This window comes from Gorilla gorilla, chromosome 23 (genome assembly GCF_029281585.2).
Source record: "Gorilla gorilla gorilla isolate KB3781 chromosome 23, NHGRI_mGorGor1-v2.1_pri, whole genome shotgun sequence".
Classification (NCBI taxonomy): domain Eukaryota; kingdom Metazoa; phylum Chordata; class Mammalia; order Primates; family Hominidae; genus Gorilla; species Gorilla gorilla.
In genome coordinates, this window is record NC_086018.1 from 19,365,424 (window position 1) to 19,387,595 (window position 22,172).

The window sequence follows — 22,172 nt, forward strand, 5'->3', positions numbered from 1 at the left end:
TGGCTCATGCCTGTAATCCCAGCACTTTGGGAGGCCAAGGCAGGTGGATCAACTGAGGTCAGGAGTTCGTGACCAGCTTGACCAACATGATGAAACCCCGTCTCTACTAAAAATAAAAAAAAATTAGGCCGGGCTCAGTGGCTTACGCCTGTAATCCTAGCACTTTGGGAGGCAGAGGCGGGCAGATCAGGAGGTCAGGAGATCGAGACCATCCTGGCTAACATGGTGAAACTCCGTCTCTACTTTTAGATTGTGTTTTTGTTTGGTTTTGTTTTGAGATGGAGTACTGCTCTGTCACCCAGGCTGGAGTGCAGTGGCATGATCATAGCTCACTGCAACCTCAAACTCCCGGGCTCAAGCAGTCCTCCCACTTCAGCCTCCTAAGTAGCTGGGACTATAGGCATGCACCACCACATCTGGCTAATTTTTGTATTTTTTGTAGAGATGGGTTCTCACTATGGTGCCCAGGCTTGAACTCCTAGGCTCAAGCAGTCCTCCTGCCTCAGCCTCCCAAAGTGCTCGGATTATAGGCATGCGCCACTGCACCCAGTCAGTTTTCTTTTATAGACGATTGTTAATAGTACCTGCGTCACAGGATTGTGTGAATGTTCATATCACTGGCATTTGTAGGTCTAACATCTTTCCATATCTTGCTCTGTTGCCCAGGCTGGAGTGCAATGGTGCAATCTTGCCTCACTGCAACCTCCACCTCCCGGGTTCAAGTGATTCTCCCACTTCAGCCTCCTGCGTAGCTGGGATTACAGGCACCTGCCACCACACCCAGCTAATTTTTAAAAATTTTTATTTATTTATTTATTTATTTATTTATTTATTTATTTATTTATTTAGAGACGGAGTCTCGCTCTGTCGGCCAGGCTGGAGTGCAGTGGCACCATCTCGGCTCACCGCAAGCTCTGCCTCCCGGGTTCATGCCATTCTCCCGCCTCAACCTCCTGAGTAGCTGGGACTACAGGCTCCCACCACCACGCCCGTCTAATTATTTTGTATTTTTAGTAGAGACAGGGTTTCACCATGGTCTCGATCTCCTGACCTCATGATCCGCCCGCCTCGGCCTCTGAAAGTGCTGGGATTATAGGCGTGAGCCACCATGCCCAGCCTGTAATCCCAACATTTTGGGAGGCCAAGGAGGGTAGATTGCTTGAGCCCAGGAATTCAAGACCAGTCTGGCAATGTGACGCAATACTGTCTCTATGAAAAATACAAAAAATTAGCTGGGCGTGGTGACATGCGCCTGTGGTCCCAGCTACTCAGGAGGCTGAGGTGGGCAGATCGCTTGAGCCCAGGGAGGTCGAGGCTGAAGTGAGCCGTGATCACGCCATTGTACTCCAGCCTGGGCAACAGAGTAAGACCCCATCTCAAAAGAAACAAAGTAAGGCCAGGTGCGGTGGCTCATGCCTGTTAATCCCAGCACTTTGGGAGGCCGAGGAGGCAGATCACCTGAGGTCAGGAGATTGAGAACGGCCTGGCCAATGTGACGAAACCCCATCCCTGCTAAAAATACAAAAAATTAGCCAGGCATGGTGGCATATGCCTATAATCCCAGCTACTTGGGAGGTTGAGGCAGGAGAATCGCTTGAACCTGGGAGGTGGAGGTTGCAGTGAGACAAGATCGCACCACTGCACTCCAGCCTGGGCAACAAGAGTGAAATTCTGTCTCAAAAAAAAAGCAAAATAAAAACAAAAAACAAAATGGAGGCCGGGCACTGTGGCTCACGCCTGTAATCCCAGCACTTTGAGAGGCTGAGGCAGGTGGATCACCTGAGATCAGGAGTTTGAGACCAGCCTGACCAACATGGTAAAACCCCATCTCTATTAAAAATACAAAATTAGCTGGGCGTGGTGGCGCATGCCTGTAATCCCAGCTACTTGGGAGGCTGAGGCAGGAGCATCACTTGAACTCGGGAGGCAGACGTTGCAGTGAGCCAAGATCACGCCATTGCACTCCAGCCTGCTGGGCGATAGAAGTGAAACTTGAAAGAAAGAAAGGAAGAAAGAAAGGAGGAGAAGGGAGGGGAGAAAAAAGAAAATGAAAATAAGCAGCCAGGCACAGTGGCTCAGGCTGAGACGGGTGGATCATGAGGTCAGGAGTTCAAGACCAGCCTGGCCAAGATGGTGAGACCCTGCCTCTACTAAAAATACAAAAATTAGCCAGGCGTGGTGGCGGGCGCCTGTAATCCCAGCTACTCCGGAGGCTGAGGCAGAAAATTGCTTGAACCTGGGAGGCAGAGGTTGCAGTGAGCCAAGTTCACACCACTGCACTCTAGCCTGGGCGCCAGAGTGAGACGCTGTCTCAGAAAAAAAAGAAAGAAAAAAAAATGAAAATGAAAATAAGCATAAAAAAAGAATCAGAAATAGTTTGATGCAAATCATGATTAACTACAGACAAGAGTAAGGAAACAAACAGGAGAGGAACATCTGGGAGTAGGCCTATTTATTACAGTTTTTTTTTTTTTTTTTTTTTAAGAGATAAGAGTGTCACCGTCAGCGTGGAGTGCCAATGATGCAATCACGGCTAACAGCAGCTTTGACCTCCTTGGGCTCATGCAATCCTCCCTCCTCAGTTCCCCAGGTAGTTCAGACTACAGGCAGGTACTACTACACTTGGCTGAATTTTAAGTTTTTAATCTTGTAGAGATGGGGTCTTACTATGTTGTCCAGGCAGGTCTCAAATTCCTGGCCTCAAGCGATCCTCCTGCGTTGACCTCCCAATGGGCTAGGATCACAGGCATGAGCCACATTACCAGGCCTAATGATGCAGCTTTGTTGCTTATGCAGCTCTTTAAAAAAGTGACTCAGGAAATAACATTTAGTAACATTTAGGTAACATGCTTAGGCGGTATAACATACAAGCAAATCTCATCAGTAACATGTATTATGCATGTGACATTCTAGCTAAAATATCCTACCATCAAAATACATTACAGGCCGGGTGTGGTTGCTCACACCTGTAATCCTAACTCTTCAGAAGCCCAGGGTGAGCAGATAGCTTGAGCTCAAGACTTCAGGATCATCCTGGGCAACACGGCGAAACCCTGTCTCTACAAAGAATACAAAAATTAGCTGGGCATGGTGGCACAGGTAGTCCCAGCTACTCAGATGGCTAAGGTGGGACTACCTACCTGTAGTCCCAGCTACTCAGGTGGCTGAGGTGGGAGGATGGCTTGAGCCTGGGAGGTGGAGGCCGCAGTGAGCCCAGATTGTGCCACTGTGCTCCAGCCTGGGTGATAGAGCCAAACCCGTCTCCAAAAAAAAAAAAAAAACCCAACACCCAAAAACCGGTCAGGCACGGTGGCTCACGCCTGTAATCCCAACACTTTGGGAGGCCGAGGTGGGCAGATCACAAGGTCAGGAGATCGAGACCATCCTGGCTATCATGGTGAAACCCCGTCTCTACTAAAAATACAAAAAAATTAGCCAGGGGTGGTGGCCAGCGCCTGTAGTCCCAGCTACTTGGGAGGCTGAGGCAGGAGAATAGTGTGAACCTGGGAGGCGGAGCTTGCAGTGAGCCGAGATCACGCCACTGTACTCCAGCCTGGGCGACAGAGTGAGACTCTGTCTCAAAAAGAAAAACACAAAAAACAAAAAACAAAAAAACAAAAAAACAAAAAAAAAAAAACACAAAACACCCCAAAACCAAAATACATTATATAATTACAACCACACAGAAGCTTGCACACATTAGTGCAAAAAAAGTGAAAGGTTACTGTGGGATCCTGGTGATCAGTATCTTACTCCCTTACCATTCCTCCCATACTTCTTAACTGTCTACAATGATGAAATTCTTCTACCTTTATATGAAAGATTAAAAGAAAATTTCTCGCATTTTCAAAAGAAATTCATTTCTAAACAACCAAGTATTTCTCAACCTTCACTCAGGTCAATACATAAAACCAATTCAACATTTAAGTAGACAGTTGTTAAATATACATATACACATATATTCATATGCATGTATAGATAAACACATACAGACAAAATAGGAAGTTAGAAATAGCTAAATTTCTAACAGAACACTGGATAAAAATGCTATAAAATCATTAACGATAACCTAGATCTATGCACTGACGTGGAAAAGATATTCAAGACACAATTCTATTAACCATGGCATTTAGGGAATAATTATAAAAGAATTTTACCTTCTTAAATATTTCTATAATTTCTGAATTTTTAAAAAAGTTAACCTTTATAATAATTATTTTTAAAAAATAAATTATAGAGAAAATATGCACATGTATGTAGATAAAGATATGGAAGGACAAGCACCCTATTCAGATTCCCTCCTCAACTTTTAAGGAACCCTGTTTTTATAAATGCGGCCACCTAGATAATCCACCTACCTAGATAGACAATCCAGGATAACCTTCCTATCTTTAAAGTCAGCTGATGGGCCTATTCGGGGCATACCACACTGCCCGTGGATTAGCCCTGCTCTGTAAGGAGCAGTTTAAAAAAAAAAAAAAAGGTCAGCTGATAAACAATCTTGATTGTATCTGCAACCATAATTCCTGTTTGCCAGGTAACCTAACACAGTTATAGGCTCTAGAAATTAGAATATAGCCATGGGGGTGGGTGGGGGGTCATTATTCGGCCTATCATGGTTTTATAACAGCATGAAGTTTTAAAAACTAGCTGCCTAATATATTTAACAGGTACACGTTAAATGGGAATAAAGAATAATACAATTATTAAACGAAGCTAACCTAAAAAAAAGGATAAAAAAATCAAATGTATCACTTTTTTTTTTCATGGGTACTCTAAAAAATCTTTGCCTAACATAAGGTCATGAAGATTCTCTCCTGTTTTCTTCTTGAAGGTTAATAACTTTAGGCCTTATATTTAGGTTTATGATCCATTTTGAGTTTTGTAAATTTTGCATATGGGTGTCTAATTGTTCCAGCACCATTTGCTGAAGAGACTGACACAAACAATGACATGGATTTTTATAAATCTCAAATGCATTATGCTGAATGGGAGAATCTAGACATAAAAAGGCTACATACTACATGATTCCATTAACATGACATGCCGGAAAAGGCAAAACTATAGGGATATAAATCAGATCAATGATTGCCAGAGCTTGGGGTTGCAGAGGGATGACCGACTACAAACGACACAAGGCAACTTTTGGGGGTGATGGGAATATTCCACATCTCAATTGCGGTGGTTGTTACATGACAGTTTATGTTTGTTAAAACTCAGAGGCCCACACAACTAAAAAGTGTGAATTTTATTCTGTGTAAATTATTCTTCAATAAACCTGATTTTAAAAATTATCAAGCGACAAGATGAAAAGGTGTAATTTGTTTGCAGGGTCCTAGACTTCCTGAGACCTAAAAATGTGACCTTAGGCTGAACGCTGTGGCTCACGCCTGTAATCCCAGTTTTGGGAGGCCGAGGTGGGCAGATCAAAAGGTCAGGATTTCGAGACCAGCCTGGCCAGCATGGTGAAACCCTGTCTCTACTAAAAATACAAAAATGAGCCAGGCGTGGTGGTACGCGTCTGTAGTCCCAGTTACTTGGGGGGCTGAGGCAGAAGAATCGCTTGAACCCGGGAGGAGGAGGTTGCAGTGAGCCGAGATCGGGCCACTACACTCCAGCCTGGGCGACAGAGTGAGACACTGTCTCAAACAAAAACAAAGTGACCTTAATGCAAATTAAAATTAGCAAAGAAACCAAAAGGTGGAGAACTAGACCGTGATTACCAGGTTCCCTTACTGCACTGCCACTGTTTCCAAAAAAAAAAAAAGGGGGAAGACAACAATTCAGAGTGAGCACTAAAGAAAGCATTATCCAATAGCCATAGGCTCATTTTTCAGGCTAGTGACCTAACAATTTAACAAATAAACGCGAAGCTAAGCCTAAGAAAAAAACGAATCAACGAAATAACATTTACCTTTGGAGTCAGCATTTGGGAACAGCCTGTTCCATGGCACCTTATTTTTGTGTGGAAGAGAAAGCAAATAGTTCCTAGCTTTTAAATTTATTATACAATTCAGGTCTTCTTGTGATGGGGATCCAAGAATACCTATCAGATAAAAAAATTAGCTATTAGTTATCAAGACCAAGGTAAATGACTACACACCATCAACTCTGAGTCGGAATGAACCCTGATAATTGATATGAGCCGTTGCTTATCACCACTCCTGATGTTTACCTTTCTTATGTTTTTACACAAAAGTCCTTAACATTTTAAATCAGAGAAGGTTAAAAATTCACACCTACCACAGGTTAAAGAGTATATTAGAACTCTTCTTAATTTAATGAAGTGACTTTGATGTAAGCTGTACAAACTTGAGTAAATCTAGCTCCTGAAGGGCTCGGGAACCTTACCCAGAATGTGGTTCAGCTGGTCAAGATAATGCTTCCCTGGAAAGATGGGCCTGTTAGAAAGCATTTCTGCCAGAATGCAGCCTACAGACCAAATATCAATGGACTTGGTGTAGCCCTGCAGGAGAAAGAGAGAAAAGACTGAAAATGGTATCTGGTGTTACAGGACATGATGAGATCTTCCTGTATGACAGGTGCATTGCTGATGGGACTCTGAACTTCTCCTTTGACTCTACAATTCAGAAATACAAGTAAACAACACGGAAAAGGAAAAAACAATTTGGCTTTCTTATGAGAGGCTGAACAACCAAGATTATGTGATTTTATTTTTCTCTTCATAGTTGATTAACTTGGGCTGGGCACAGTGGCTAATGCCTGTAATCCCAGCACTTTGGGAGGCCGAGGCGGGCGGATCACTTGAGGCCAGGAGTTTGAGACTAGCCTGGCCAACATGGTGAAACCCCATCTCTACTAAAAATACAAAAAAATTAGCCAGGCACGGTAGTGGGTGCCCGTAATCCCAGCTACGTGGGAGGCTGAGGCAGGAGAATTGCTTGAACCCAGGAGGCAGAGGTTGCAGTGAGCCAAGATCGTGCCACTGCACTCCAGCCTGGGTGACAGAGCGAGACTCTGTCTCAAAACAACAACAAACCCACAAAGTTGATTAACTTATTAAATTAGAATTTCCAAAGTATACATCCGTCCTTTTTTGAAACAATTTGAGAGACAGATTTAGAATTGTCATAAATTGGAGCTGGAAAAAGAAAAAAGGTCTAAAAACCTTTTCTGGGTTTGGGGGAGTGTGTGCTAGCTCCATCATATTTTACCAATCTCTTCTAAAATATTCTCAGCTGGGCACGGTGGCTCACGTCTGTAATCCCAGCACTTTGGGATGCCGAGACGGGCCAATCACCTGATGTCAGGAGTTCGAGACCAGCCTGGCCAACATAGTGAAACCCTGTCTTTACTAAAACTACAAAAATTAGCCGGGCGTGGTGGTGGGCACCCATAGTTCCAGCTACTTGGGAGGCAGAGGCAGGAGAATTGCTTGAACTCAGGAGGCAGAGGTTGCAGTGAGCCGAGATTGCACCACTGCACTCCAGCCTGGGCAACACAGGGAGACTCCATCTCCAAAAATAACATATAACATAACATAACATAACATAACATAACATAACATAACATATAACATAACATAACAAAAATAAAATAAAATAAAATAAAAGAATTCTCATTTTCTTTTCCTATTCATTTTTCAGGAATATGTTTTCTTTTAAAGGAATCCTGTTAGAAGTCATGGGAGGATACTTTGGGAGGTTGAGGTGGGAGCACTGCTTGAGGCCAGGAGTTTGAGGCTGTGAACTATGACTGCAGTTGCACTGTTACACTCCTAATAGCAGCATGTGAAAGAAAATGCATTTCCTCATGTCCTCAACAACACTGGGTATTAACTAATTATTATTATTATTATTATTATTATTATTTTGCCACACATGGTGGCTCACACCTGCAGTCCCAGCTACTCGGGAGGCTGAGGTGGGAGGATCACTTAAGCCCAGGGATTGGAGGCTGCAGTGAGCTGTGACTGAGCCAATGCATTCCAGCCTGGGTGACAGAGTGAGACCCTGTCTCTAAAAATTAAAAAAAAAAAAAATCATGGAAGATTCTGTCTGAATCATAACAATGGTGCAAAAAAGATGTTTCTCCAAGGAATATAAGCTGACTCTTTTAAAATTAAGAGATGGTGTCATCACTCTGTCACTCAGGCTGAAGTGCAATGGTGTAATCATGCCTCACTGCAAATTCAACTTCCTTGTCTCAGGTGATCCTCTCACCTCAGCCTCCTGAGTAGCTGGCACTACTGAGTAGCTGGCACACAGTAGGTGGGCCACAGGCATACACCACCACACCTGGTTGATTTTTAAATTTTTTGTAGAGAAGGGGTCCCACTATTTGCCCAGGCTGGTTTCAAACTCCTGGGCTCAAATGATCCTCCTGCCTCAGCCTCCCAAAGAGCTGGGATTATGGCATGAGGCACCATACCTGGCTCCAGAAGTGCCTTCTAATACAATGAAGTGCTTTTCTGGTATTCATGTTAAAAATGCATGACCCAAAACTGAGGGGCATTCTACAAAATAGCTCATCTGCACTCTTAAAGGAGACTAAAGAAACACAACAACCTGTCTCTATGAAAAGCACAAAAATAAATAAGTAAATCAGCCAGGAGCAGTAGCACATGCCTGTAGTCTCAGATACTTGGGAGGCTAAGGTGGGAGGATGGCCTTGAGCCCAGGAGGCAGAGGTTGCAGTGAGCCGAGATGGTGCCACGGTACCCCAGCCTGGGTGACAGAATGAGAACCCGTCCTTTTTTTTTGAGACAGAGTCTTGCTTTGTCACCCAGGCTGGAGTGCAATGGCACGATCTCAGCTCATGCAACCTCCGCCTCCTGGGTTCAAGGGATTCTCCTGCCTCAGCCTCCTGAGTAGCTGGGATCAAAGGTGCCTGCCACTATGTCCAGCTAAATTTTTTGTATTTTTAGCAGAGACAGGGTTTCGCCATGTTGGCCAGGCTGATCTCGAACTCCTGACCCCATGTGATTCACCCGCCTTGGCCTCCCAAAGTGCTGGGATTACAGGTGTGAGCCACTGTGCCTGGCCTGCGAACCTGGTCTTAAAACAAACAAGCAAGCAAACAAACAAACAAAACCCATGAAAGTACAACATGTGAACCTGTGCCCAGGTCGGGGGGTGGTTTGGGTGGGGTATAGTTCAAAGGTTACTGGGATAATATCTAAAATGTGAATATAAACTGTGCATTAGATACTGAATCAGTATTAAGTTTCCTGATTTTGAAAACTGTACTGTGGTCATGTTAGAGAATACTCTTAAGGCAGGGTTTTTCAACCTCGGTATGACTAACATTTTGGGCTGAGAAAGTTTCTGTTGGGAGGGCTGTTCTGTATATTATAGGATTTTTAGCAGCATCTCTGGCCTCTTGATGCAGGGAGCACCCCTACCCCTCACTGTGACAACCTTGCCACATGTCCCCAGGGAACAACAGGACCATGGTTTGAAGTAAAGACATACTGAAACAAGGTAAAGGGGCGTATCTACAATTTACTCTCAAATGACTCAGAGTGCGTGGGAGTGCCCACACACATGCACACAAAGAATGATAAAGCAAATGGGGCAAAAGATAAAAAATCGGTGAGCCTGAATCTGGGGTAAAGGGTATTTAGGAGTTCTATTTGGCGGTTCTAGAAGAGTGTTCCAGAGACTCCTATGGGTTCCCTCTAGAGGATCTGAGAGGTCACAGTACATTTATTATACTACTATGACATTTTCATCCTTTTCAGTCACGAGTGAAAAGGAGATTTTTCCAGATGCAATATGATGAGTGATGATGTGTACATGAAAATGTGACACTTGGAATATCTGTGTAACTCAGTGAACCAGTATTTTCCAAATACGTTAAAAAATCATGCATGAGTATGAGTGCAAGGTAGACTAATGGATTTTAACAACATAGTATCAAGAGTTCACTGATATGATTTCAGATTCCACACTGCAATTAACCTTTAAGAAACCACCACTTGTTTAAACTGGGGGTAGTATCAAAGAATAGCCACAAGTGGCTGAAAAGACTACTAAAATTTCCTTCCTTCTTCCAGCTACATACCTGTGTGAAGAGTTTTCCTCATGAACTTAAACCAAAACAACATATTTGACAGACTGAATGCAGAACCAGATGAGAATCCAACTGTCTTCTATTAAGCCAGACATTAAAGAGACTTGCAAAAATGAAAACAATGCCACTCTTCTCACTAAAAGGTTGTTTTTCATTTTGCTTTTTTTAAAGACAGGGTCTCACCCTGTTGCCCAGGCTGGAGTGCAGTGGCGTGATCACGGTACACCGCAGCCTCAATTTCCTGGGCTCAAGAAAATCTCCCATCTCAGCCTCTTGAGTGGCTGGAACTATAGGTGCACACCACCATGCCCAGCTGATTTTAAAATTTTTTGTACAGATGGCAGGGCACAGCAGCTCACACCTGTAATCCCAGCACTTTGGAAGGCCGAGGCAGGTGGACCACAAGGTCAGGAGATCGAGACCATCCTGGCTAACATGGTTAAAACCCTGACTCTACTAAAAATACAAAAAAATTAGCCGGGCGTGGTGGCGGGCGCCTGTAGTCCCAGCTACTCGGGAGGCTGAGGCAGGAGAATGGCGTGAACCTGGGAGGCGGACCTTGCAGTGAGCTGAGATCACACCACTGCACTCCAGCCTGGGTGACAGAGCACGACTCCGTCTCAAAAAAAAATAAAAAATAAAAAAATTTCTTTTTTGTACAGAGTCTCACTATGTCACCAGGGCTGGTTCCAAACTCCTGGTGATCCTCCTGCATTGGCCTCCCAAAGTGTTGGGATTATAGGTGAGAGCCATCATGCCTGGCCTCACTAAAATGTTTTTATTGTAGAAAATAAACTTATTCTTAAGGAAAACATGTAATTTATCTTAACATGTAGTGGGTTTACTACTTAAAAATTAATTAATACATTTTAAAGTTTCATACTGTAGGCCGGGTGTGGTGGCTCATGCCTGTAATCCCAGCACTTTGGGAAGCTGAGGCGGGTGGATCACCTGAAGTCAGAAGTTCAAGACCAGCCTGGCCAACATGGTGAAACCCCATCTGTACTAAAAAATACAAAAATTAGCCGGGCATGGTGGTACACTCTTGTAGTCTCAACTACACGGGAGGCGAGGCCGGAGAATCATTTGAACCCGGGAGGCAGAGGTCGCAGTGAGCCAAGATTGAGCCATTGCACTCAAGCCTGGGGGACAAGCGCCAGACTTCTCTCCAAAAAAAAAAAAAAAAAGTTTCATATTGTAAATAACAATAGATATAACCTACATAACTAAAAAAATGTGTGTGGGTCCTTGACTTTTTTTTTTTTTTTTGAGACAGAGTCTCACTCTGTCACCCAGGCTGGAGTACTGTGGCACGATCTCAGCTCACTGCAACCTCCACCTCCCAGGTTCAAGCGATTCTCCTGCCTCAGCCTCCAAGTAGCTGGGATTACAGGTGTGTGCCACCATGCCCAGTGCATTTTTTGTATTTTTAGTAGAGACAGGGTTTCTCCGTGTTGGCCAGGCTGGTCTCGAACTCCTGGGCTCAACTGACCCACCCGCCTCGGCCTCCCAAAGTGCTAGGATTACAAGTGTGAGCCACCATGCCCAGCTGGCCCTTGATAATTTTTAACAAATGTAAAGGGATCTTGGCTGGGCGCAGTGGGTCATGCCTGCGATCCCAGCAATTTGGGAGGCTGAGGTGGGTGGATCAGTTGAGCCCAGGAGTTTGAGACCAGCCTGGCCAACATGGCAAAACCCTGTCCCTACAAAAACACACAAAAATTAGCCGGGCATGGTGGTACATGCTTGTAGTTCCAGCTACACAGGAGGCAAGGCTGGAGGATCGCTTGAGGAGGGGGTGGCTACCAGCCTGGGTGACAGAGACAAACCCCATCTCAAAAAAAAAAAAAAAAAAAAAAAGCCAGGCACAGTGGCTCATGCCTGTAATCCCAGCACTTTGGGAGGCTGAGAGGTGGGTGGATCATCTGAGGTCAGGAGTTCGAGACCAGCCAATGTGGTGAAACCCCGTCTCTATTAAAAATACAAAAATTAGGCATGCGTGGTGGCGGGTGCCTGTAATCCCAGCTATTGGGAGACTAAGGCAGGGAGAACTGCTTGAACCTAGGAGGCCGAGGTTGCAGTGAGCCGAGATGGTGCCGTTGCACTCCATCTGGGCGACAGAGCAAGACTGTCTCAAAAAAAAAGAGGCTGAGCGCAGTGGCTCACACCTGTAATCCCAGCACTTTGGGAGGCTGAGGGGGGTGGATCACTTGAGGTCAGGAGTTTGAGACCAGCCTGACCAACATGGTGAAACCCCGTCTCTACTAAAAATACAAAAATTAGCTGGGCTTGGTGGCATGCATCTGTAATCCCAGCTACTTGGGAGACTGAGGCAAGAGAATCACTTGAACCTGGGAAGCAGAGGTTGCAGTGAGCCGAGATCATACCACTGCACTCCAGCCTGGGTGACAGAGTGAGACTCGGTCTCAAAAAAAAAAAACAGAAAGAACAAAAGAAAGAATGAACCAATGAAAGAAAGAAATGTAAAGGTATCCTGAGACAAGAAGGTTTGAGAATGGCTACCTTATACTTTTCTTGCAACTTTTATGTTTTTAGACAGAGTCTCACTCTGCCGCCCAGGCTGGAGTATAGTGGCGTGACCTCGCCTCACTGCAACCTCTGCCTCCCGGGTTCAAACGATTCTCATGCCTCAGCCTCCTGAGTAGCTGAGATTACAGGTGTCCACCATCATGCCTGGGTAATTTTTTGTATTTTTAGTAGAGATGGGGTTCACCAAGTTGGCTAGGCTGGTATCAAACTCCTGGCGAGTAATCCACCCACCGTGGCCTCCCAAAGTGCTGGGATTACAAGTGTGAGCCACTGCACCCAGCAACTTTTCTTTTAAAAATTTTTTTTCTTTCCTAAACAAGCTAAAACAGTGCAAGTTTTCTGAAAGCTGAAATTCTATAAAACGTTACAAATATGTACACAGAGTGCTCTAGCTTCTCAAAACTGGGACAATATGAGTTAAAAAAAAAAAAAGAAAGAAAATTAAAATGGCGAACGCATAAAAAAAAATCCTGGGTCTGTAATAGTGTTTTAAAAACAAAGGTAGGATACAGAGGAAGAGAAAGGGTAAATGGGAAAAATCTTCATAGGAGAATTCTAGCTAATACAAGTAAAAGGAAGAACAAATTTAGAAAATTACCATTTTATAACCTCCAGTATGATAACTGACAGAAGTAAGTGCTGAACCACTGGGAGAAGGCTGCTGGGAAACAAGGATGGCCATCCTGGCTAACATGGTAAAACCCTGTCTCTACTAAAAATACAAAAAAATTAGCCGGGCGTGGTGGCGGGCGCCTGTAGTCCCAGCTACTTCTGCATCATCTTCAGGAATCTGTAGTGGTCGTGTCAGAAACGTGCAAGCTACATCTCATCAGGAAGAACTCACTGGAAGAATCCACAATGTGAACCACTCTGTGAACCACTCTGTGAAACAACTGATCTGTACATTGCAAAGTACTGAATGTCTTCAAGAAGAGAGGAAGGGCAAGACTGTTCTAGACTAAGAATAATGCATGAAACAATTAAATCATGTGTTGAAAACAGTTACCTAGACTTTTTTGGGAGGATGGGATGTCATGGAATTAATGCTGATCATTTTATGAAAGGGTAAGGGTACTCTAGCTGTGGGAAGAACACCTTCCTTGTAAGGAGCATTAGTATGCCCCAAAGGGTCTAGGAGTGAAGTGTTATATGTTGGTGAAGTGTCACATGGTCTGACAAAAGAGAAGAGACAGAAGAAGAAAGAGAGAGAGAAAGGAAAGAGTAAGAGAGGGAAGGAGGGATAAGAAATATGACAAGATGTTAATAGCTGGAGAACCAAGGACAGGGGCATATGGGTATTCACTCTACTCTCAATTTTTCTATGGGTTTGATAATTTTCTACATTAATAAAAATAAACAAAATGAAGACAACTGCTAGAAGTAACATTCTCAGGCTACAGGTATTGCAAATAAGAAAAAAATGAACACTCAATTTTCACTTTGGTGACCCTGCAAGTAGAAGGAAAAGCTGGTCATCTTGAAGAACACCCTCTCTGGCTACTTCTCCCTGGAGGGTAATAGAGAAGTGGAGACAGTGGGGGCGTCTAAGTCAGAACGGAGACTGCAAGACCAAGAAGCCACACCAGGACAAAGGCACACCAACAGCTCCCTTTACAACTGGCACTGAACACTGGCATGCCAATGCTCCTTGTTTAGAATGGCTGTCACATGGCCAGTCAGAGAAAGAACCTGTTGTGTGGGATTATTTGTGATATAGAATTACAGAGAATCAACATGGCATTTTCTTCTCTGAAACATCTGTTACACCAAATCCTTCTTTATAATGGAATTTATGTTAATGAGATTTTACTTTTATAACTAAACTGAACAAATGTAGGATATCAAGAAAAACTAAATGCTTTAAACAAATTCTATTTCCTTATGAAAAAATCTAATAGCTTATCTGTACTAGTAATAAAGGATGGAGGAAGAAAAAAGAAGACTATAAGCTAATTAGACCTGTTCTTTCATTTCCACTAAGCCTCTCAGGACTATTTCTGGTTCCTGGGCCCTAGATACAAGATCCAATGTCTATTTTTATTGCTTTTCTTCAAGTATCTTTACATGACAGCAGAGGGAACTGTGTTTAAGAATCTTATAATCCTGAGATACTAGATACAGGTAGTATGTCAGGCCTACTTAACTACTCAATTTTCACACCTTATTCATATATTATTTGCAAATAACAGAAAAATACTGAATCTCAATCTCCATAGCAACCCTCAATTTTTGCCTCCTGGCTCATAAACCCAACAAAAAATGTCAGACTTCACTTTTCTGGGCTTTCGTAAACTTATTCAACCATTTCTTATGACCAAGACACAGACCTTGCTAGTAGAGTGTGGATGAGACCTGGATGCACTCTCTATAGCCACTCACAGATGCAGAGGAAAGCACTTCATTTGGAAGCAGGAAATCATGTAATTTCAGAAGAATCCACGGCAGTTCCTACTCTGTCGACATTTATGTTTTCTTCAAGTACAACAAATTACAATATAATTCTGCCGAAGAGACATTCTTCATTATCAGATAAATTTGACCTTTATAGAATAGCCCTGGCCCATGTTCACAGAAATACACATTACTGAATAACCTCTACAACAAACCCAGCCTGCACCTAACAGTGACAGCAATAGGCAGGACTTCAGGACAGCTGTCCGAAGAGTGAAACACAGACCACTTATGGTAACAGTGACTGGAGAGGCACACCCCCTCCTACTCTACAACCGTCAACACTATACCAGCTGAGGTAGAGAGGCTGAGCCCTAGGGCCCAGAAGTTCAATGCCGAACAAAATTTAGACAGCACCTTGGGGCCAGGTGTGGTGGCTCATCCCTGTAATCCCAGCACTTTGCGGGGGGCGGGGGGGTGCTGAGGTGGGTGGATCCCTTAAGCTCAGGAGTTCAAGACCAGCCTGGGCAACATGCGACATAGGAAGACGCCCTACTTTTACAAAAAAAATTTAAAAATTGGCCAGATGTGGCCAGGCACAGTGGCTCACGCCTGTAATCCCAGCACTTTGGGAGGCTGAGGTGGGCGGATCATGAGGTCAGGAGATAGAGACCATCCTGGCTAACACGGTGAAACCCCGTCTCTACTAAAAAACACAAAAAATTAGCCGGGCATGGTGGCAGGAGCCTGTAGTCCCATCTACTTGGGAGGCCGAGGCAGGAGAATGGTGTGAACCCAAGAGGCGGAGCTTGCAGTGAGCTGAGATTGTGCTACTGCACTCTGCCTGGGCGAAAGAGTGAGACTCCATCTCAAAAAAAAAAAAAAAAAAAAAAAAATTAGCCAGGTGTAGCGGTGCACTCTGTAGTCCCAGCAACTCCGGAGACTGAGGTGAGGAGGGTCACTTGAGCCCAGGAGGTTGAGACTGGTAAGCCGTGATGGTGCCACTGCACTCCAGCCTGGGTGACAGAATAACACCCTGTCTCAAAAAAGACAGCACCTTGTCTCTGGCCAGATACGCCAACTCTCAACGCAAAGGGAGACTTACGGCTTACTGCAATGCATTCAGAAAGTTCTCTTACTTACTGGATTTCTTTTTATGCAAACTTCATCCTTACCTTGGAATTCAACATAATTTCTGGAGCCCTGTACCAACGTGTGGCCACATATTCTGTCAGGAACCCTGTGTGATCATGGTCTGGATCTGCAACACGGGCCAGGCCAAAGTCACAGATCTAAGAGAGAAAAAAAACAGGATAACTTCTTAGAAATTCTAACCTTTCATATCAAAACATCACAAAAGTAAAAAAGGCAATAGCAATAATAATGCTACTAAGTGGCAGATACTTTCTGGGCATTCTAGAAAATCATTATTTAATTTTCCCAACAACTTGAAAAGCAATCAACATGTTAGAGACCAGGACGCAGGCTGAAGAAGTCTTTACAGAGCACACTTTAAGAAGCATCCCTACCTTTCATTATCTGCTTAGCACAAAGCAATCTCAATAGATGAATTGACAAAAACTGTTCTGGGTAGTCACCAAAACCAACCAGTACCCTTTTCTCAGCCTGTCCTGCTGGAGCTCTCAGGACTGCTGTGAAGATCTGCACTGGCCTTCTATTTCTCAGACTCTACTTTCTGCTAGTCTTCTACTTAGTCTATAAATATAAGTATTTCCAAAGATTCTTCCCACTTCCTTCTTCTAGGTAGTCAAACCAACTCCCAAAGCTTTTTTTTTTTTAAAGTTTCATATACTAAAGAATATTTTATTTTTAAAAAATACATAGTTTCTCATTTTCTCCGGTATCAAGCATCTACTGGCCTTTCATCATCTGGCCCTCCAATATCATGGTGTGGCTTATTTTCTATTTTTAGTAGAGATGGGGTTTCACCACGTTGGCCAGGCTGGTCTCGAACTCCTCACCTCAGGTGATTCAACCACCTCAGCCTCCCAAAGTGTTGGGATTACAGGTGTGAGCCACCATGCCCGGCCATGATTTTTTTTTAAGGTCTGTCAACACTATAAAATCAAAGACTAACCAAATTTACATGACACTAATCAATACAATGCCAAGGCTATAAAATAAAAAAGCAGTAGTACTCAGTATAATTCCATACAAAGGAAAATAAATAAGGATATGGTACAAGAAAATATACCTTTTGGGCTGTGTAAATTCAGATTTTCAAAAACAAAGGACGCTCCAAAGACGTGTTTCATTTGTATCTATCAGAGTCTTTCATAGGCATAGCCAGAATTTTCACATGTTGTGATCCCAGCATCTTGTGACTCCTACTGGGATTTCTGTGGGATCAGTCTAGTAAACAAGGGCACAGACTAGTATAGCTCACGTTCCCTGGTAGTTACACTAGAAATGTGCTAGCAGAGCCTCCAAATAGGGTCTGTAACCCTGGTGAGTTCCTGTGGTCCTGAAGAATAAAGTCTACAAGAGAGGATCCCGGAAGGGTCCTAAGATGTCAATGTCTGCTGGGTCTTAAGCTTCATAAAATAAGTGCAAAGCATGTTTATGGAAACCAAAAAGCAAGCTTATTTCTGTCGGCCTTGACTGATAACAGAGCCAAAAGTTAAAGGTCTAAGACACTGATAATAGCTGATATCGGTAAGGGTTCAAGATATTTTGGTAAGGGTTCAAGAGTAAAAAACACTGTAACATAGAAGTCATTGGATAAAGGTTGAAGAAATCTTCTTGAAAATCTGAAAGGACCTAAATAACAGGAGGTCAGTGACGCTGCAAGTTACAAACTTCCTAGGCCAAGGGGCCTGTGGGAATAGGCATCACGGTCACATGGCACTGAGGATGTGATAAATGTGCAGTGATCCCAGAGCTCCAGCAAACACAAGTCCTCTCCTCATGTGGTGTTCTCAACTGTCATATGCACACTGAACTGCCACTGCCTCTTGCCCTGCTTTGACACGCTCACTGTAACAAATCAGTGACATACCATACTCATCTTTGAATGAGATTCTCTCTTCTCACATTTATACCCATGAGAATGATGCACACACATTGCTGTATACTTTTTTTTTTTCTGAGATGGAGTCTCACCCTGTTGCCCAGGCTGGAGTGCAGTGGTGCCATCTCAGCTCACTGCAACCTCTGCCTCCCACTGATTCTCGTGCCTCAGCCTCCCAAGTAGCTGGGATTACAGGCGTGCGCCACCACACCCAGCTAATTTGTTTGTATTTTCAGTAGAGACAGGGTTTCACCAAGTTGGTCAGACTGGACTTGAACTCCTGACCTCAGGCGATCCGCCTGCCTCAGCCACTCAATGTGTTGGGATTACAGGCGTGAGCCATGGCACCTGACTGCTGTATACTTTTAAAATATTAGTAAAGGCTGGGTGCGGTGGCAAACGCCTGTAGAATCCCAGCACTTTGGGAGGTCAAGGCGGGCAGATCACGAGATCAGAAGTTCGAGACCAGCCTGGCCAATATGGTGAAACCCCGTATCTACTGAAAATACAAAAATTAGCCAGGCATGGTGGTGGGCACCTGTAATCCCAGCTACTCAGGAAGCTTCAGCAGGAGAATTGCTTGAACCCAGAAGGTGAAGGTTGCAGTGAGCTGAGATCATGCCACTGCACTCCTGGGCAACAGAGCAAGACTCTATCTCGAAAAAGTATAAAATAAAAATAAAAATAAAAATAAAAAATAAAAATAAATAAAATATAAAATAAATAAATAAAATAAATAAATAAAATGTTAGTCAATTGTACCACTTTAAATATCCAAAAAATACTGTTATGCTTCTGATTCTTTGTGTTAACTTGGGTTTTCAAGACGATGCCTAAATTATGCCACGGCCAACAACTCGTGTGTGTGAGTGTGAGTAGGTGAACAGAATGGCCTTAAGACAAGTCCATAAACTGGGAAGAGACAACAGAGAAAGTAGTCTGGTTCTATTTGTTTTATTCTTAAAGATGAACACTTTCAAGCAAAAATAAGAGCCAATTCTTCCCAGAAATGTTATATGCTTAAAATATTGATTGAGAATGTCTCTCCAAAAACAAAAGCAATCTGCCATAACAGGGCTATGATGATAACCAAAAGAAAAAAAAAACACGAGGAGACATAAAAATATTCACTGCAAATTTTCAAGAAAATCATTAAGTGCCAAAAAAGTAGTACAGCCATCCTAAACATAGCTTTATTCGTTTTGTGCCCACCTGACTCTTGGTTGCACTGATCCAGGTAAAGGAGCTGGTTCCATCCCATGTGGAAAAGACATAAACCTGTATCAGAAGGATCCTAAGAGGTGACAGAGTCCAATCCACACAATATCTGATGAAGGAAGCTGTCCTTTACAACATCTCACTGGACATTGGCCACAGTGTTCACCCACCGTGACAAAACCCACCACTTTTTACACACAGTTCTAGAAGGTTCCCCATGATCTACTTGCAACCAACCTTTTTAGCTTAGTGTTGATGACTCCCTATTACGCATCCAATGCTGCAGCCACAGGGAGGAAGACTCAGTGCTTTTGGTAGTAGTCCCTTCCTTCTTATTTTATTTCTGTACTCTCTGCCTACGATACCCTATGTCCAATAGAGCCACTGGCCTCCCACAAGAAAAGCTACCCATCCTCGAGGGCCGGCACAGATACCACCTTCTTCCTGCTGCCTCCCAGTCCCAGCCAGAGCTAGCCCACCTCTCTCCTTTGCATTTATACACCATCTTTTTCTCCATCTCAGTTACAGAACATCTCATTATAATCACCTACTGTCTACCAGATTTCTGATCTATCAGTTTTCAGATTTCAAGGGCAGACCCTCATCTCTCTTGTCTGGCGTATCTCAAAGGGCTTCTCATAGGAGTGTCTGTTGAACTGAAATCCAATAAATGATTATTGCTATACATATATATGTACTTAAGCAGCTTTATTAACCTATAATTCACACACCATACAATTTGCTCATTTAAAGTGTATAACTCAATGGTTTTAGTATTATAATGGTGGAATTAACCATTACCACCATCCAATTTGAAAATATTTTTATAACCTCAAAAAGAAATTCCAGTGAGTTAGTATTCCTTCCTTCTTTATTCTCCCAACTCCCCTAGCCCTAGGCAATCAGTAATCCACTAATTCTAATTTTTGTCTCTATGGATTTGCCTATTCTAGACATTTCACGTAAACAGAACCATACAATATGTGTCTTTGGTGGCTGCCTTCCTTCACAGACATGTTTGCAAGATTCATCCATGTTGTAGCATTATCAGTACTTCACTCCTTTCTCTTCTACTGTGTGGATCCACCACACTGTATTTATTCATCATCAGGGGGACATTTGGATTGTTTCTACTTACTGGCTATAGTGAACAATACCGCTATGAAGATTTGTGTTCAAGTTTTTGTATAGATGCATGTTTTCATTTTCACTAAGGAGTGGAATCCTCACCAACACTTATTATCTGACTTTTTAACTACAGCCATCCTAGTTAGCATGAAGTTGTTTCAATGTAATTTTGATTTGCATTTTTCTACTGACTAATGATGTCAAGCATCTACCATTCCATGTGCTTATTGCCATCTGTATATCTTCTTTAGAGAAATGTCTATTCAGATCCTTTGTCCATTTTTTAAACTAGGCTATTTATCTTTTCATTATTGAGTTATAAGAGTTCTTCATATATTCTAGTTTTAAGTCCCTTATCAGATGTATGATTTGCAAATACCTTCTCTCATTCTGTGGCTTGCCTTTTCACTTTTTTGATGGTTTGCTTTGTAGCACAAGTTTCTAATCTTGATGGAATCCACTTACTTTTTTTCTTTTGTTGCTTGTGCTTTTGGTGTCATGTCTAAGAGGCTTTGCCTAACATAAGATTGCAAAGATTTACTTCTATGTTTTCTAAGAGTATTAAAGTTTTAGCTTTTAATTGAGTTCTTCAATCCATTTTGAATTTTTTTTTCCTTTTGAGACAAGGTCTCACTCTGTCACCCCAGATGGAGTGCAGTGGCACAATCTCTGCTCACTGCAACTTCCACCTCCCAGGCTCAAGCAGTCCTCCCACTCAGCCTCCTGAGTAGCTGGGACCACAGGCACATGCCACCACGTCCAGATTAATTTTTTTGTATTTTTGGTAGAGATGGGGTTTTGCCATGTTGCCCAGGCTGGTCTTGCTCCGGAGCTCAGGCAATCCACAGGCCTTGGCCTCCCAAAGTGCTGGGATTACAGGTGCGAACCACTGCACCCAGCCATTTTGAGTTAATTTTTTCATCTTTTTGTATGTGGCTATTCAGTTGTCCCAGATTCATTTGCTGAAAAGACTATTCTTTCCCCAGTGAATGGTCCTGGCATCCTTGCCAAAAATCAGTTGACCAGAGATACACGGGTTTATTTACTGACTCTCACTTCTATTCCACTGACCTATATGTCTATTCTTACGCCAGTAGCACACTGTCTTGATTACTGTGTTTTGCAGTAAGTTTTGAAATCAGGAAGTGTATCAGTTCTCCATATGAATTTCCATATGAATTTTGGGATCAGGCTTTCAATTTCTACAGAAAAAAACAACTGGGGGCTTTGATAGGGATTGCACTAAATCTGCAAATCAATTTGGAGAATACTGCCATCTTAACAGTATTAAGTCTTATGATCCACAGACATGGGATGCCTTCCCATTTATTTAGGTCTTTTTGAATTCCTGTGCATTTTTTTAGACTGAATCGACATCGCTCCGTCACATCTAAGATATCCATAAATTTCCCTCGTTTACCTGTAACACCCATTAAAACAGAAATATGTAAATGCTGCATATTTTCAGAACTCTGAGGACTGTAAAGAATTTGGGGTTTTCTTATTTAGTTGGAATGCCTTATTAGGTATTAAAGTCAGTGACGTTAAGTTTTCTGCTGCTATCTTTTGAATAAAATTTATTGAAGAAAAATGTCACCAACAAAACAGATGATTTTAAAACTAACACATAAGGCCAGGCGCGGTGGCTCACGCCTGTAATACCAGCACTTTGGGAGGCCAAGGTGGGCGGATCACAAGGTCAGGAGATCGAGACCATCCTGGCTAACACGGTGAAACCCCATCTCTACCAAAAATACAAAAACAAAAATTAGCCAGGCGTGGTGGCAGGTGCCTGTAGTCCCAGCTACTCGGGAGGCTG

At 43.1% G+C, this 22,172-nt stretch overlaps 1 protein-coding gene across 2 annotated transcripts in view; it reads right to left on the reverse strand.

Moving 5' to 3' along the window:
* Positions 1 to 22,172, reverse strand: part of MAPK1 (mitogen-activated protein kinase 1) — a 112,708-nt gene that overhangs the window by 28,203 nt on the left and 62,333 nt on the right. For both annotated transcript variants that reach the window (XM_063704982.1, XM_004063106.5), the window contains exons 4-6: positions 16,152 to 16,268; positions 6,352 to 6,466; positions 5,915 to 6,046 (exon numbers count right to left, since the gene is read on the reverse strand). In XM_063704982.1, coding sequence (XP_063561052.1) covers positions 5,915 to 6,046; positions 6,352 to 6,466; positions 16,152 to 16,268 — 364 coding nt within the window. The remainder of the gene's footprint in view (positions 1 to 5,914; positions 6,047 to 6,351; positions 6,467 to 16,151; positions 16,269 to 22,172) is intronic.